Source organism: Carcharhinus amblyrhynchos, chromosome 14 (genome assembly GCF_965287045.1).
Source record: "Carcharhinus amblyrhynchos chromosome 14, sCarAmb.v2.hapA, whole genome shotgun sequence".
NCBI lineage: Eukaryota > Metazoa > Chordata > Chondrichthyes > Carcharhiniformes > Carcharhinidae > Carcharhinus > Carcharhinus amblyrhynchos.
This window is the reverse complement of record NC_137337.1, coordinates 1,770,815-1,786,016: the sequence shown is the minus strand read 5'-3', so window position 1 is coordinate 1,786,016 and position 15,202 is coordinate 1,770,815. Positions and strand designations below refer to the sequence as shown.

Sequence of the window (15,202 nt, the reverse complement as noted above, 5' to 3'; positions counted from 1 at the left end):
AATGATTCTCGAATACTCATAGCCAAACTCTGCAGCTTATTCACATAAAATTAGGAAATTAAAGCACCTTGTGTTTTGGGTCTGTTTTGCTGACTGCAGTATAAATCAAAAATAAAACTGCAAACTGATCTCTGAACCTATATCCAACCCTTGCAAAAGGAACATTCCAAAATCTATTTATAAAAGTGATCTCACACAACTGAAGGAGACTGGGCCTAGCGGTAATGTTAGACACAAGTCACACAATTAAAGACATCCTGCAGAGACGGCACAGCATCAATAAATCGATCACCTGAGACATTACATTTAAAAAGGCCTGTGTGTGGGTCAGGGTGAACACCTTGTCATTATTCATTGAGAGTGAATGTCACAAATGAAGGGGAAATATCCTTTAATGCCTCACCAATCTTCTGTGGAACACTGACAAGCAACAGCCTCTGAGCCCCAATATATCACCGTTCCTCCACAGTCATTGGTCAAAATTCTGAAATTCCCTCGCTAACGGTGTTGTGGGTCAACACACAGCACATGGACTGCAGAGATTTAAGAAGGCAGCTCACCACCACCTTCTCAAGAGCAACTAGGGATGGGCAATAAATGCTGGCCAGCCAGCGACGCCCATGTCCCACGAATGAATGTTAAAAAATATCCCAGCTATCTCTGCCCAATCTCAGCCATGCCAAGGTGGGGAGATGTTCAGTGGAACCCAGGATCTTTGCCAGCCTTAGAGAAATTTTTTGGGAATGGGAGGTGCAAACCAAGTCAAAGAGTGTAGCTGTTACGGGCTGTCTAAGAATGCCTAAAAAGAGGGTTCTGAGTGTGGGGATTGTTCAATCTCACTGCTTTGTTTGATTTTTTTCCCATTCATTCATTGGACATGGGCATTGCTGGCTGGCCAGCATTTACTGCCCATCCCTATTGCTCTTGCACAGAGTGGCTTGCTCGGCCATTCCAGAATACAGTTGAGAGTCAACTACAATCTGTCCATTCTATACTTCACAGCAGAAAACAGCGACACAGTCAAATTAGCAGCTATTATTTTCTGGGATGTATGGAAGGAGCGGGATAAAAGGAAACACAGCCAACTCCCTGGGCTCAATGTTACACTGGAAGTATTTTGTACACAGTTGGAGGGTGCAGCCAGAGGCAGCTCTTTTACAGTTAATCAACTGGTGTACGCACTAGCTTCATCACACAACATCCTGTTTCTTAAAGCAGCCGTTACATATCTATATATTTCCATTTAAACGTGTTACGTTGCGAGACTGGAAAGCATTTCATACTAAACTGAAAAGGGCCATTGCCAAGCACACACAGCTATAATCAGAATAACGTGATTCAGGGTGCTTCCCAACTCTGATCTGAATCTCAGACATGATCCCTTTTACCACAAGGTCACAGAATCAAGAAAGGAAGTAGCACAAGGAGACTTATTGATTTTTAAAAATTCTTTCTCCGGCTGCTGGCCTGCTCTTGGCACTATTCCTGACACTGATTCTTAATAGACTTTATCCATTTTATTCTCCTTTTCAAACGAATCTACCCTGCACTCCACCATATGCTCTATCTACCCACTTAATCTCATTGCATTGTCCCTAGACAATCTAACATATAGCTAATATAATTCATATATATGCTGATATGATTCTTACTTATAAAAAAATGGCAAGAAACAAACCAATTTGGCTTTTTAAGATTTATTCTTGCATGTGGTGGCGGGTGGGGTGGGGTTGTCAATGTTACTGATGACACAGATACACAATTGGTTAAATAAAATAGATTGTACTGGTGAATGTTTTTCGGACTGGAGGGAGGGATACGGTGGTCTTCCTGAAGAAGGGGAAGTTGAGAAGAGATTTGATAGAGTTATTCAAAACTATGAGGGCTCAAGGTGAAGAGAAAAGCTTTCCCATCAGCAGAAAGCTCAAGAACGGGATGGGGGGGGCACGGATTTAAGGTGAATGGCAAAGAGCCAAAGGCGAAATGAGGAATACCAGCTTTCTGCAGTGAGTGGTTATGATCTGGAACACACTGCCTGATAGTGTGCTACAAGATGATTCAAACATGGGTATTGAGAGGAAATTCGATAAACGCCTGGATTAAACAGTTGTAGGGTTACAGAGAGAGGATTGGCAATTGGAATCAGCTGAACTGTTCTTCCAGAGAACAGGCACTGGATCAATGGCCTCCTTCTTAGTTATAAGCATTGAATGGAGTGGGTGGCCATAATCATGAACTAATTAGAATTGTCATGACAGGTATAGCAATAATCATAGAGTCATAGAGGTTTACAGCATGGAAAAACTTGTCCATGCTGCCCAGTACTTACCACTAAAGAGCAAAGAACAGTACAGCACAGGAAACAGGCCCTTCGGCCCTCCAAGCCTGCGCCACTCATTGGTCCAACTAGACCATTCGTTTGTATCCCTCCATTCCCAGTCTGCTCATGTGACTATCCAGATAAGTCTTAAACGATCCCAGCATGTCTGCCTCCACTACCTATCTGGCAGCGTATCCCAGGCCCCCACCACCCTCTATATAAAAAACGTCCCTCTGATATCTGAGTTAAACCTCGCCGCTCTCACCTTGAACCTGTGACCCCCTCATGATTGTCACCTCCGACCTGGGAAAAAGCTTCCCACTGTTCACCCTATCTATACCCCTCATAATTTTATACACTTCTATTAGGTCTCCCCTCATTCTCCGTCTTTCCAGGGAGAACAACCCCAGTTTACCTAATCTCTCCTCATAGCTAAGACCCTCCACACCAGGCAACATCCTGGTAAACCTCCTCTGCACTCTCTCCAAAGCCTCCACGTCCTTCAGGTAGTGTGGCGACCAGAACTGGACGCAGTACTCCAAATGTGGCCTAACCAACTAACTAAGCTAGTGCCAATTGCCTACATTTGGGCCTTGTCCCTCTATACCCATCTTACCCATGTAACTGTCTAAATGCTTTTAAAAGATACAACTGTACCCACCTCTGGCAGCACCTTCTCAACCTTCTGTGTGAAAAATTGCACCTCTGCACGCTTTTGTATCTCTCCCCTCTCACCTTAAACCTAGGCCTTTTAGTTTTAGACTCCCCTACCTTTGGGAAAAGATATTGACTATCTAGCTGATCTGTGCCCCTCATTAGTTTGTAGACCTCTATAAAGATCGCCCCTCAGCCTCCTACGCTCCAGGGAAAAAAAGTCCCATCTATCCAGCCTCTCATAGCTCAAACCACCAAGTCCCAGTAGCATCCCAGTAAATCTTTTCTGCACTCTTTCTAGTTTAATAATGATCTAAACGTGGAAAGATTGCAGGCATTGACAAAGAGGACTATTCTGAAGCAGCAGCAGAAAATGTGTGAGGCTCTGTCAGCATTTCCAGCCGCAATGCAGATGACCGGAGCTGGATTGGAAGAGCCCATCTCCTGAATGAATACCCTGGTGTCTCAGGCCTTTGTGCTGGTGTTCACCTGCATGAAAAGATTGACCATCTGTATGAAGCATCAGTAATAGCAGTGATCAAGTGACTGCTGATCCTCACCAATGGCCTTCACAATCCGTCTGCCACTTTAACAAGGCTGAAGGAAAGCTCTGTCCTGGTCATTTGGTGCCCCACTGAAATGTAACAGATGCCCTCCAGCTCTGGGCTAACAGGGAGGTGCGGGTGTGCAAATGGGAAGATGGGGAAGTGGGATTCTGCTCAAGAATTTCTCACCCATAATTCAGAACCCATGTCACCTCCTGTTTGCCCCTGCAGAGTTTCAGGCAACATTTAGCAGAGCCCTCACAGGTTCCAAAAATACTTTAACCACGAGTGTCTGAGCAGGTAGAGCAGGGGAATGAGCAGCTGGTCACCAGCTTTCCTGAAGTCACAGGGATTACATAACATCAAAGTCAAAAAAGGCTTTGTATTTCCAGAAGGGAAATCACTCGGGTGTTTAAAAATGTGCCAGATTGATACTTCTATTGTAAATGTTTAGAAGTTAACACTTGTCTCCAAGGCACTATCAGCTGGTGTTGTTTGGAGGTGTGAATAACTGTTCCTGGCTAACTTACACAGACATGCATGATAATCTTGCAGTAATATTAGAGGTAAACATTGGAGTGGAATACGTTGTGATTGAGAAATAATGCAGAATGCCGGCAAACTTGACATTAATCACCTGGGAAATCCACCTGAACACTGCAGGTGTCACAGTGGAATCCTGGAAGGAGCCTGAGACAAAGAAATTCAGGGCTTTGGTGACCTTATGAGCCCACTGGCAATGCCTTGTCCACCTATCCCACTTGGCAGGAGACGACAGCAATGATCTGTTGTGAAAGTCTGGGCTTCCTGATGCAATGGCACTCACGTCATGTCCATAAAGCTGATCCTCTGCCTCTTATACCCCATGTTGGTGGTGGATTCTCCTCAGAGCTGGAGCTCCGCAGTAAAGCCCTCTGTCATTTGGAGTTGTAAATGGGTGAGGTTGCAGCTCCTGTTGATTTGCTCCTCCTGCACATGCTGTTGCTGCTTCTATTGTTTCTCAAAGGGCCAAGGGAGAGCTGCAGAAGCTGCTTCCATGTTAGTGAAGGCCGACAGGACAGCTGGGCAGGGCAAATCAAAGTTAGAAAAGATAACAGAAATGACTTCCAGTCACGGAAATCACCTCCAAGTGAAAGCACGCTCTCAGAATAAACCCTGTGAACAAGCAGCCTCTTAGGTAAAGCAACACTTGTCAAAGCTCTATTTTTAAAGAAATTTCAGACTCCAAATTATTCATCCTCTTCAATTCGTGCCTTGTTGAACCTGGGGAGTTTCTGATAGCTTTGGAAACCAGTCTGCTGGCAGTTCAAGTCAGAATCCAGGATTAACCCTGCAGCTAATTGGCTTTCTGCATTCTCAAATCTGAGGAATAACTGGGTTATTCTCAGGTTGGCAGGCTGTGACCGGTGCATACTGCACGGATCAGTGTTTGGGCTCCAGCTATTCACAACCTGTATAAATAACACGGACATGGGGACTAAACGTAATGGCCAGAATTTTCCAATGTTACACGCCCCACTGCCGTTGCCAGAACAAGAGAGAACTTGGCTTAGCCAAATCCCCATTCACAGCAGTGGAACTGGAGAATCCAGGATAGGTCAGAGAATCCAGGCCAATGTTTTCCAAGTTTGCTGATGGCACAAAGAGAGGTGGGAATGCAAGTTGTGAGGAGGATGCAAAGAGGTTTTCGGCAGGCTAAGTGAATGGGCAAGAACACAGCAGATGGAATATAATATTAAAAGAAGATGAGGGGATGGTCCTGAAAACAGGGAAAACAGTCTCAGAAAATGAGGCCATTACAGACAGAGACGAGGAGACATTTCTTCACTCAGCAGATGTGCTGAATCTTTAGAATTCTCAATCACCTCGGAGTTGTGGGATCAATTTCTAGGCATTAGAGGCATCAAGCGATATACAATGGAATACGATGTGAGGCTATGCACTTTGGAAGGAGGAATGGAGGCATAGACTATTTTCTGAATGGTGAAATGCTTAGAACATCAGAGACACAAAGGGACTTGGGAGTCATTGTTCAAGGTTCTCTTAAGGTTAATGTGCAAGTTCAGTCTGCAGTTAGGAAGGCAAATGTAACGTAAGCATTCATGTTGAGAGGGCTAGAATACAGGAGCAGGGACATACTTATAACACTGTATAAGGCTCTGGTCAGACCCTATTTGGAGTTTTGCAAGCAGTTTTGGACCCTGTGTCTAAGGTCCTGGAAAGTGTCCAGAGGAGGTTCACAAGAATGATCCCTGGAATGAACAGCTTGTCACATGAGGAACAATTGAGGACTCTGGGTCTGTACTCGGAGTTTAGAAGGATGAGGGGGGATCTTATTGAAACTTACAGGACACTGCAAGACCTGGGTAGAGTGGACACGGAGAGGATGTTTCCACCAGTAGGAAAATCTAGAACCAGAGGGGACAACCTCAGGCTAAAGGGACGATCCTTTAAAACAGAGATGAGGAGGAATTTCTCCAGTTAGGGAGTGATGAATCTGTGGAACTCTTTGCTGCAGAAGGCTGGAGGCCAGGTCACTAAATGTCTTCAAGATGTAGATAGATAGGTTCTTGATTAATAAGGGATCAGGGGTTATGGGGAAAAGGCAGGAGAGTGAGGATGAGAAAAATATCATCCATGATTGAATGGCGGAGCAGACTCGATGGGCTGAGGGGCCTAATTCTGCTCTTGTGTCTTATGGTCTTAATGGTTTGATGATAGTGTATGAAAATGGCATTGAAGTATATCATCTATGGTGTAGTTGAATGGCAGAGCAGGCTTGAGGGGCTGAATGGGCTACTGTTACTCCTATTATCTATCTTCCAATGACATGACAATCTCATGCAGGTTTCTGGCAGGCTCAGAAGTGTTCAGTTCAATGTGGAAGTTGGCTGTCCCTCCATGTATTCGATATTTCATAACATTGTTAATAGTCCCTTCCCCAACCCTTCATGCTTAAAGTTCCCCTTTTCCCAAATGTCTAAAAGGTAAAAGGAGCAGAGCAATCTGGGAGTACGATGCACTAGATTACTAAAAGTAAAAATGCAAGTTAATAAGACCAATGAAATAAAGAAGCTAAACACCGGGGTCTATTTCCAGAAGGATAGAATTTAAAAGCAGAGAAACTAAACTTTGGGCCACTGCGAATACATTATAAAAAGAACACACAGGTCTTGGAGAAGGTTATATTGATAACCAAACTATCAGTAAAAAAAGAGTAAGATTGGGTTTTTGTCTCTCAGGAAGAGGCGGCTGTGGGGGCGTCCTGATAGAATTAAAAATCATTTCACTCCAGGTTAGCATTTTTCACTCATCCCCAATTGGCCTTGAGTAAATGGTGGTGAGGTCTTTCAGATTACAAAGGTTTTGATAGACAGACATCGAAAGGATGTTTTGACTGACAGACAAGAACAGAGTTCGAGACCATAAATATAAAAGATAGTCATTAATAAATCCAGTAAGAAAATCAGGAGAAACCTGTATCCAAAGAGTGGGGACAAAGTAGAACTTGCGACTAGCGGTATGGTTGAGCCGCACAAGAGGTTGTTACAGAAGGTTAGGGGGCATGGAGTTGGGGGTAGGGTGTTAGCGTGGATAGGGGATTGGCTGTCAAATAGGAGGCAGAGAGTGGGGGTCAATGGGTGCTATTCGGATTGGCGGATGGTGACTAGTGGAGTGCCCCAGGGGTGGGTGCTGGGGCCTCAGCTATTTACCATTTATATAGATGATCTGGAGGAGGGAACCGAGTGCAGGGTGTCGAAATTTGCTGATGACACCAAGATTGGTGGAACGGCAAATTGTGCGGAGGGTGTGGAGAGTCTGCAGAAGGATCTAGATAGGCTGGGCGAATGGGCCAGGAACTGGCAAATGGAATTTAATGTTGGCAAGTGTGAAGTTGTCCATTTTGGTAAGAATAATGGTAGGAAGGACTACTACTTACATGGCGAAAAGCTGCAGCATGCTACGGTGCAGAGGGACCTCGGGGTCCTTGTGCATGAGTCGCAAAAACCCAGCTTGCAGGTGCAGCAGGTGGTCAGGAAAGTGAACGGGATGTAGGCCTTCATAGCGAGGGGGATTGAATATAAAAGTAGGGAGGTCTTACTGCAACTGTACAGGGCACTGGTGAGGCTGCAGCTGGAGTACTGTGTGCAGTTTTGGTCGCCGCACTTACGCAAGGATATTTTGGCCTTGGAGGGAGTGCAGAGGAGGTTCACTAGGCTGATACTGGAGTTGAGGGGGTTGAGCTATGAGGAGAGGCTGAATAAACTAGGCTTGTACTCGTTAGAGTTTAGAAGAATGAGGGGAGATCTCACTGAGATATATAAGATGATGAATGGGATGGATAGGATAGAGGTGGAGAGGCTCTTCCCGCTCAGAAAGGACAGTAGGACTAGAGGGCACAGCCTCAAGATAAGTAGGGGGGGGGGGGAAGTTTAGAACGGAGTTGAGGAGGAACTTCTTCACTCAAAGGGTGGTGAATCTCTGGAATTCTCTGCCCGTTGAAGTGGTGGAGGCTGCCTCGCTAAATATATTTAAGATGCGAGTAGATAGGTTTTTGATAGGCAAGGGGATTAAGGGTTATGGGGAGAAGGCGGGAAAGTGGAACTGAGCCACTTCAGATCAGCCATGATCTTATTGAATGGCGGGGCAGGCTCGAAGGGCTAGATGGCCTAGTCCTGCTCCTATTTCTTATGTTCTTATGAATCATATCAACGCAATGAGGGGAAAGTTAGATGAGGTTAGATGATGCAGGGTGGGAGGAGATTCATGGACCTGGCAGATTGAATTGCCTATTTCTGTGCTATAAATACTTCGTAGATCATTACAGACTCTATAGCAACCTATTTAATTTCCCTTTGATAGCCTCAAGACAATCCACACCATTATAAACTCAATCTACTCACTCAATCTCCTTCCACAATTCATGTACATTCTCAACTATTTACTATTCACTCTCCCTACAGTCCATTACACTCTACACTATTATGGATTCCGGAGCTGTGGCATTCTGCCCAAAGATTAAATCACAATAAACTCCAGATGTACATGATTGACTATTTACCCCTGACAGACTGCCTGCCTTGGCATGACTCTCTCATGGCTCCAGCAATTCACGAAACATTATGTCCTAGACAGCATCTTCTCTATCTGTACTTACCCTTACTTTTCTGCCTAACCAGATTTTCATCAGGTCCTGTTGTCAATAAGACTGCTTTTCCTGGAAGCCTACTTGCCATTCTGTGAAAGGAAAAAAATCCTTCAAATTTCAAGGTTTAACTTTATATTGATGCTTCCATGTTCAACAGTTGAAGGAAGCTATCAAGTAAAAATGATTTGGAGAGAAAACAACCATTTAATGGCTAGAGAGATATCACAGTACAAACGACAACATGCTTCAGAGTACATCGACCAGCCTTGATGTTCCCAGGTTTTGGTGGAGCAGGGCAGAAGTTAAAAACTGCCAGAGCCTGGAAGAATACTGCCAATTAGATACAGAGTAAAGCTCCTTCGACACTGTCCCCATCAAACACTCCCTGGCCACATACAGCACGGGGTTAGATACAGAGTAAGGCTCCCTCGACACTGACCCCCCATCAAACTCACTTCACTGCTTAGTTTAATACTAAATGCTCTATGACATCACTATGTTCCATTTCTTCCTACACCAAATTATTAAATCTTCCTGAGGTAAATCACTAAATTTAACAAATTTGGGTTCATTATAGGTTAGATTCTCAGAGCTGAGGATACCCCAACTCATTGTGGACCCTTGCAACATCAAAAACAAGGAGTGGGGAGGTGGAAGAGACTTTAATCTATTGAGTATACGGATTCAACCTCAAGTCCCACCGCTTCTAACCAGCTAGTCCATCTCATTCCTCTGTTCCTTATTTTAAATCCAGAAACCACGGCTTTCTTCTGCCGCAATGCAACCTATTTCCCAAATGATCTTCCAATCCCCTTGTTACACAAGAACCTAATGTCCTTAATCTATGTTATTCACCTGTCTACCCTTTAAAGCAGAATTCTGATACATAGAAACTAGAAGGTGGAGTACACCTTTTGGCCCTTCGAGCCTGCTCCACCATCAAATTCAATATTTGAGGAAATGAGGCCTGTACTCGTGATTTTTAAAGTGTTTTCAGCCTAGTCACTGGGTGGAGGTGCCAGGGATCTTGTTCTCCAGCCAGAGATCTAACAGGAGCCCTGTGCTGGAGGGCGAGCTGAGTAACTGAACATCTGGGCAGTGGTAGGACTCTGTGTGGAGGGCGGGTTTCCTGTCTGTCAGAATCCACCAGCCAGAGGCCCAGCAACTCTACTGATTTGCAACATCACCAGAGGGGCAGTGACTGCTGCCGGTACGTTATCCACCTGAGGCTAAGCATCATCGTACAACCCCACACTACAAGTGAGTGATGGTGGGGGTGGGGTGAGAGGGGTCACCAGCAAGGCAGGATGTTGCTCTCACATCCTGTAAGACCCCCCAACTGATATTTGGTCCCTCAATTAGACACTGTGCATTTGAATGAGACTGGGTGGCACGGTAGCACGGTGGTTAGCATTGCTGCTTCACAGGTCCAGGAATCTGGGTTCAATTCCTGGCTCGTGTCACTGTCTGTGTGGAGTTTGCACATTCTTCTTGTGTCTGTGTGGGTTTCCTCCGGGTGCTCCGGTTTCCTCCCACAGTCCAAGAGTGTGCGGGTTAGGTTGATTGGCCATGCTAAAATTGCCCCTTAGTGTCCTGCAATGTGTAGGTTAGAGGGATTATTGAGTAAAATATGTAGGGATATAGGGATAGGGCCTGGGTGGGATTGTGGTCAGTGCAGACTCAATGGGCCAAATGGCCTCTTTCTGCACTGTAGGATTTCTATGATTCTATTTCTATGACCTCCCCCACCCTGGAGGAACCCCAAACATAAATCATTTGTCATATTCCGCACATATAATAATAGCACCAGCGATGGAGGGATGAGGCTCTTAAATGAACATTAGTTATCTGCTTAAGGACCCTAACTGGTGGCAAGGCAGGAAGCCGATCAATGAGGCTTCCTGCTGGGGGTGAGGAAGGGGCAGGGACCACACCCGCCATTCTCCTGTCTGTTTAAACTCCCAACCACCCCCCCCTCCCCCAACCATCAAAAAGCATCATTTAGGAGGCGTAAATTCCACCCACAATAGTTTTCAGAGTGGAACCGGCTTCTTATGACTCACTCAAAGCACTGTCTTCATATCTTACGATTTTATTTTCTGTATCCTTGCTGAGATTTTCATGGATCCTTCCTCCAGCTCTTAATTTGAAAATTTGGCCTTTTAAGAAACAGACTTAGTCAGTCCCACAGTTTTCAGCATATTAAAATCTAATCAAATTAAACCCAAACCTCTCTCCTCCAATTTTAAATATGTTATTCTAATTAAAGTCTTAATGTGAGTAACGTCATGAGTGAACCAGACAACCAATACAGCAGATTCCAATACTGATGGGAACAAAAGGGATAAAAGGCATCAAGAGATCAGAATGCTTGTTAGATTTTAATACACAGACAGGGCAGTGTTCTCAGTGTTGTGTCACAGATCTCTCTTTAAACGCTGCACCATTCAAACTATCCAACTATTCACCCTCTGAAGATATTCTTTAAACAAGGGTCAAACTGAGTGAAAGGAGGATCTCAAACTGGTTTGGTTTTGAGGGTGAAGCCTTCTCTGTCCTGTTGAGCACTCCAGAAAACAGGAATGGGTCTAAGAAACAATTAGATGATTTGCTGGAGGGAGAATTGCAAGAATTTGGATGGGGGCGGGGGGTTGCTGTTAGGGTTAGGGTTAAAAAATGGTGGGATTGCTGAGCTCAGAATTTCCAAATTCCTAAAATACTTTAAACTGCAGCATATTATTCACATTTTAAGTAAGAAAGAGTAAAAAGAGCAGAGAAGAAAAACGGAAGGAAAGATTATCAATATGAAAAATAAAAATCACCCGAGAAATAAAATAGAAATTCAAGTGGTCAACAGCTACAAATAGGAGAGTTTCAGAAAGTTATTTTTAAAACATAAAACAATTTTCTTCAAGTATGAAAAATTATAAATAAAATTGAATTATTTTGAGTTCCATTACAAGTGAAAAACTAATATCAGAACCTGCTTCAGAAATGTAAACGCTGAAGGGTTTTACAGAATCACAGAAACCAGGCAGAGGCTAATCATTGGGAGTGAAAAGTCATCATCTGCCCAACATTAACAATACACGCAGACCTGAGGGACAAACCTCAACGCCAAGGGGTACCAATGAACTGTCAATGTGGTACCAGGCCGCCACATTACTTATATACTGGGGTAGGGTGGGGCAGTGAATAAATTCTCCTCTTTCGAGGCAAGAGCAGCACATGGGATTGTCCAGTGAAATGGAACAGAACGTAGATGTACTGGAGTCTATGCAATTTAACAAAAGTCCTACTCCCCACCCAATCATTAAATTAGTGGGTGACAACTTGGGAGTCAAGCTGCAATACCTTCTGAGGAATGTGCTATTATCATCCACTAAGTTGGGCAGGTTAATAAATATGTTTCCCTCTTGTGAGAAGTCAATGTAATTTGAATCATTGTGATGTAGGAACATGAGAAATGAGATCACCAACTGCTTCTCAGCTGGTGACTGATTGCTGCTGCTGCAAACCAATGAACACTGAGAATTTCTGATTTCAGGGAGGGGAGGGCAGTGGAGGCACATCTAGATTTAAATCTGACCACTTTGAGAGTAGGGCTGTGTTGTATGTGGAGTGGTGACACAGGTTTGTTGAGATATGGTTTGCACAGGCACTGGTCATTTGCTGGTAGCTCACTGCAGTGGCCAATCCTGATGCGTAATTCTTCTGCAGTGAATGTTGGCAGGTTTTTGACTATAAGGGACAGAACCCAACACTATCCTCACCCAAACACCCACACGCTGGGGTCACTGGACTGTGATCAGGAATGGAAGTCCAAGTGGATTCTTCCCATCCTGGGCTGTGGCATACTGACTGCATCCCTGGCTGAGATCCACATTGACTAGGGATAGAGTTTGGGATTTTCCTGGTCTGTATGGCTCAGTATCAGTGAAAGTGAATCATTGCTCCCCTTTGGAGGATCTTATAACATTGATTTATAAACTCTACTGTCCACCAAGGGTTCTCAACCACTCCCAAAGAAATGGGATAACTTCTTATCAAAGGTCTTCCCTTCAGCTCTCAGCCCAACTGAAACAAACTACTTTCAAACGTATTAAAGAAAATATATAGAAATAAAAATGTAAAAAGTCACAATTAATTTAATACTGCTGACCACTACTTTGAAATACTATACGGTATCCTTCATTCTTATTCTGAGAGTTCAGTTCAGTGCATGGAAGGTCCTTTTCATGGATTGAAGTCTCTGCAAAGAGAATGGTGGATTGGTCACACATGGACCCCACAGTGGATTGTTCACACACGTATCTGATAGCCCACATCATTGAGGTTCTTTTGATCTGTTGTTTTCTTCTCTCCTGAAGATCTGGATAAGGAAAAAGGCACAAAGTTCAGGAAGAAGGTCAATGGCTCGAGAGAGGCTGAAAAACAAATGTCTTTCATAGAGACTGTAAAAACACAAATATTCCCCAGTTTGAACGTTGGGACAGTTGGAAGTGTTTAGTTCCTTCAGCCTGTTTTGCCGTTCATTGCCGACCTGCAAACTAACTCGATACAATCTGTCTTTGTTCCATATTCCTTAACACAAGAAATAGGAGCAGCAATAGATCATTAGACTGTCTGAGTCTGTTACACCATTCAATATGATCATGGTTGATCTTGGCCTTAATTCCATTTTCCCGCCCACTCAAGGGCAGCACGGTGGCACAGTGGTTAGCACTGCTGCCTCACAGTGCCAAGGACCTGGATTCGATTTCTGGTTTGGAATGTCTGTCTGTGTGGAGTTTGCATGTTCTCCCTGTGTCTGCGTGGGTTTCCTATCAGTCTGAAAGACATGCTGGTTAGGTGCACCAGCCATGCTAAGTCTACCCGAACAGGTGCCAGAGTTTGGTGAATAAGGGATATTCACAATAACTTAATTGCAGTGTTAATGCAAGCCTACTTGTGACAGTAATAACTAAATTTCATTAAAAGAAACCTTAATTTCCTGAGATCAAAGCCTTAAATGTATTTAATGATAGAATATATAGAACATAGAACATTACAGCGCAGAACAGGCCCTTCGGCCCATGATGTTGCGCCGACCAATTAAGAAAAAAGCAATGACCCTCTAAGCTAAACCAATCCCTTTCCATCCATAAACCTATCCACGGACCTCTTAAATGCCCACAAACTAGGTGCATCTACAACTGCAGCAGGCAGGGCATTCCATTCCCCCACCACCCTCTGGGTGAAGAACCTACCTCTGACATCCGTCCTATAACTACCACCCCTTAATTATCTCATTTAAGCTTCCTTCCCCAACACTTTGAGGGGCTGTAGGGCAGACCCTGCAGACTTGCTTAGGCACATGACTATTAATTTTACTCCCATAACCCCCTGGGATATAGAGAATTCCAAAGGCTCAAAACCCTTCGAGTGAAGTAATTTCTCCTTATGCTCCCCGTGTTTTAAACACCCCGTGTTTTAAACACCCCGTGTTTTAAACTCTCCAACCATCAGAAATAATCTCTCAGCGTCTAATCTATCAAGCCCCCATGGACTTTCATAGGCTCCAATGGGATCACTTCGCATTCTTCTAAATCCTGGAGAATATAAGCCCAATTTATTTAACTTTTCATCATAGGACAACCCAGAGACCCATCGCGTGAACCTTTGCTCTGAGAGGATATACAAATACATCCTCTCTTATATGTGGAGACCAAAACTTCACAAGTATTTTAGGTGTGGTCTCACCAAAACCCTGTAACAGTTGTAGCAAGACTTTCTTCCTGTGCTCCAATCCTCTTGAAGTAAAGGCCACCATGCCAATTGCTTTCCTAATTGATTACTGTACTTGCACGTTAACTTTCACCGATCCTTTTAAAAAAAACCCAAATTTCTTTGAACATCAACACTTTTAAGCTTCACACCATTCAAAAATATTTTGCGTTCCTATTCTTAATATCTTTAGTTAACTATCAACTGATCAGACATTAATTGCTGCTAGGGATAGAAAACTGAGTGTTTGACAATTTCAGCTCTGAAAGATTTGACTCTAATTTTTGGTCCATGTCCCAATCCTAGACTCCCTCAGCAGTCGAAATAGTTTCTCTCAGTTCCCTTTAATACTTCAAAAATTTTAAATAGCTAAATTCCACAGAATACTAAAACAAAAACAGAAAATTTCAGCACGTCTGACAACAACTGTGGAGAAACAACGTCAAATAAGGCCCTGTATGGACTTGCAGAGAACGTGGAATACAGACTTTGCAGGTGCCATCTGATAATTAATAAAAATAAAGATTGATAAAGAAAGACAAATTATTTTGTAGATACAGTCAGAAAAGTTGGTTTGCACATCAAAAGCTCAGGTCATAAAAGTGAATATTAATTCTGATGAAGGAGCATTTATAACAGGTGAATACTGAAGGCTGTGGTTTCATCTATTTAGCCACAATGATGTATGATAATTGCTTACACTATATATCAAAGCCTGCGTTCAAATGCTTCACACAATCTGTAAAACAAGTACAGCTGAGAATTTCT

The 15,202-nt window shown here is 43.7% G+C and overlaps 1 protein-coding gene across 2 annotated transcripts in view; it reads right to left on the bottom strand.

The window, feature by feature from the left end:
- Window positions 1-8,076: 8,076 nt before the first annotated feature.
- vash1 (vasohibin 1) overlaps window positions 8,077-15,202 on the bottom strand; it is a 31,527-nt gene continuing 24,401 nt past the window's right edge. For both annotated transcript variants that reach the window (XM_080202147.1, XM_080202146.1), the window contains exon 7: window positions 8,077-13,040. In XM_080202147.1, the coding sequence (XP_080058273.1) occupies window positions 12,971-13,040 (70 nt within the window). In that variant the 3' untranslated portion in view covers window positions 8,077-12,970. The remainder of the gene's footprint in view (window positions 13,041-15,202) is intronic.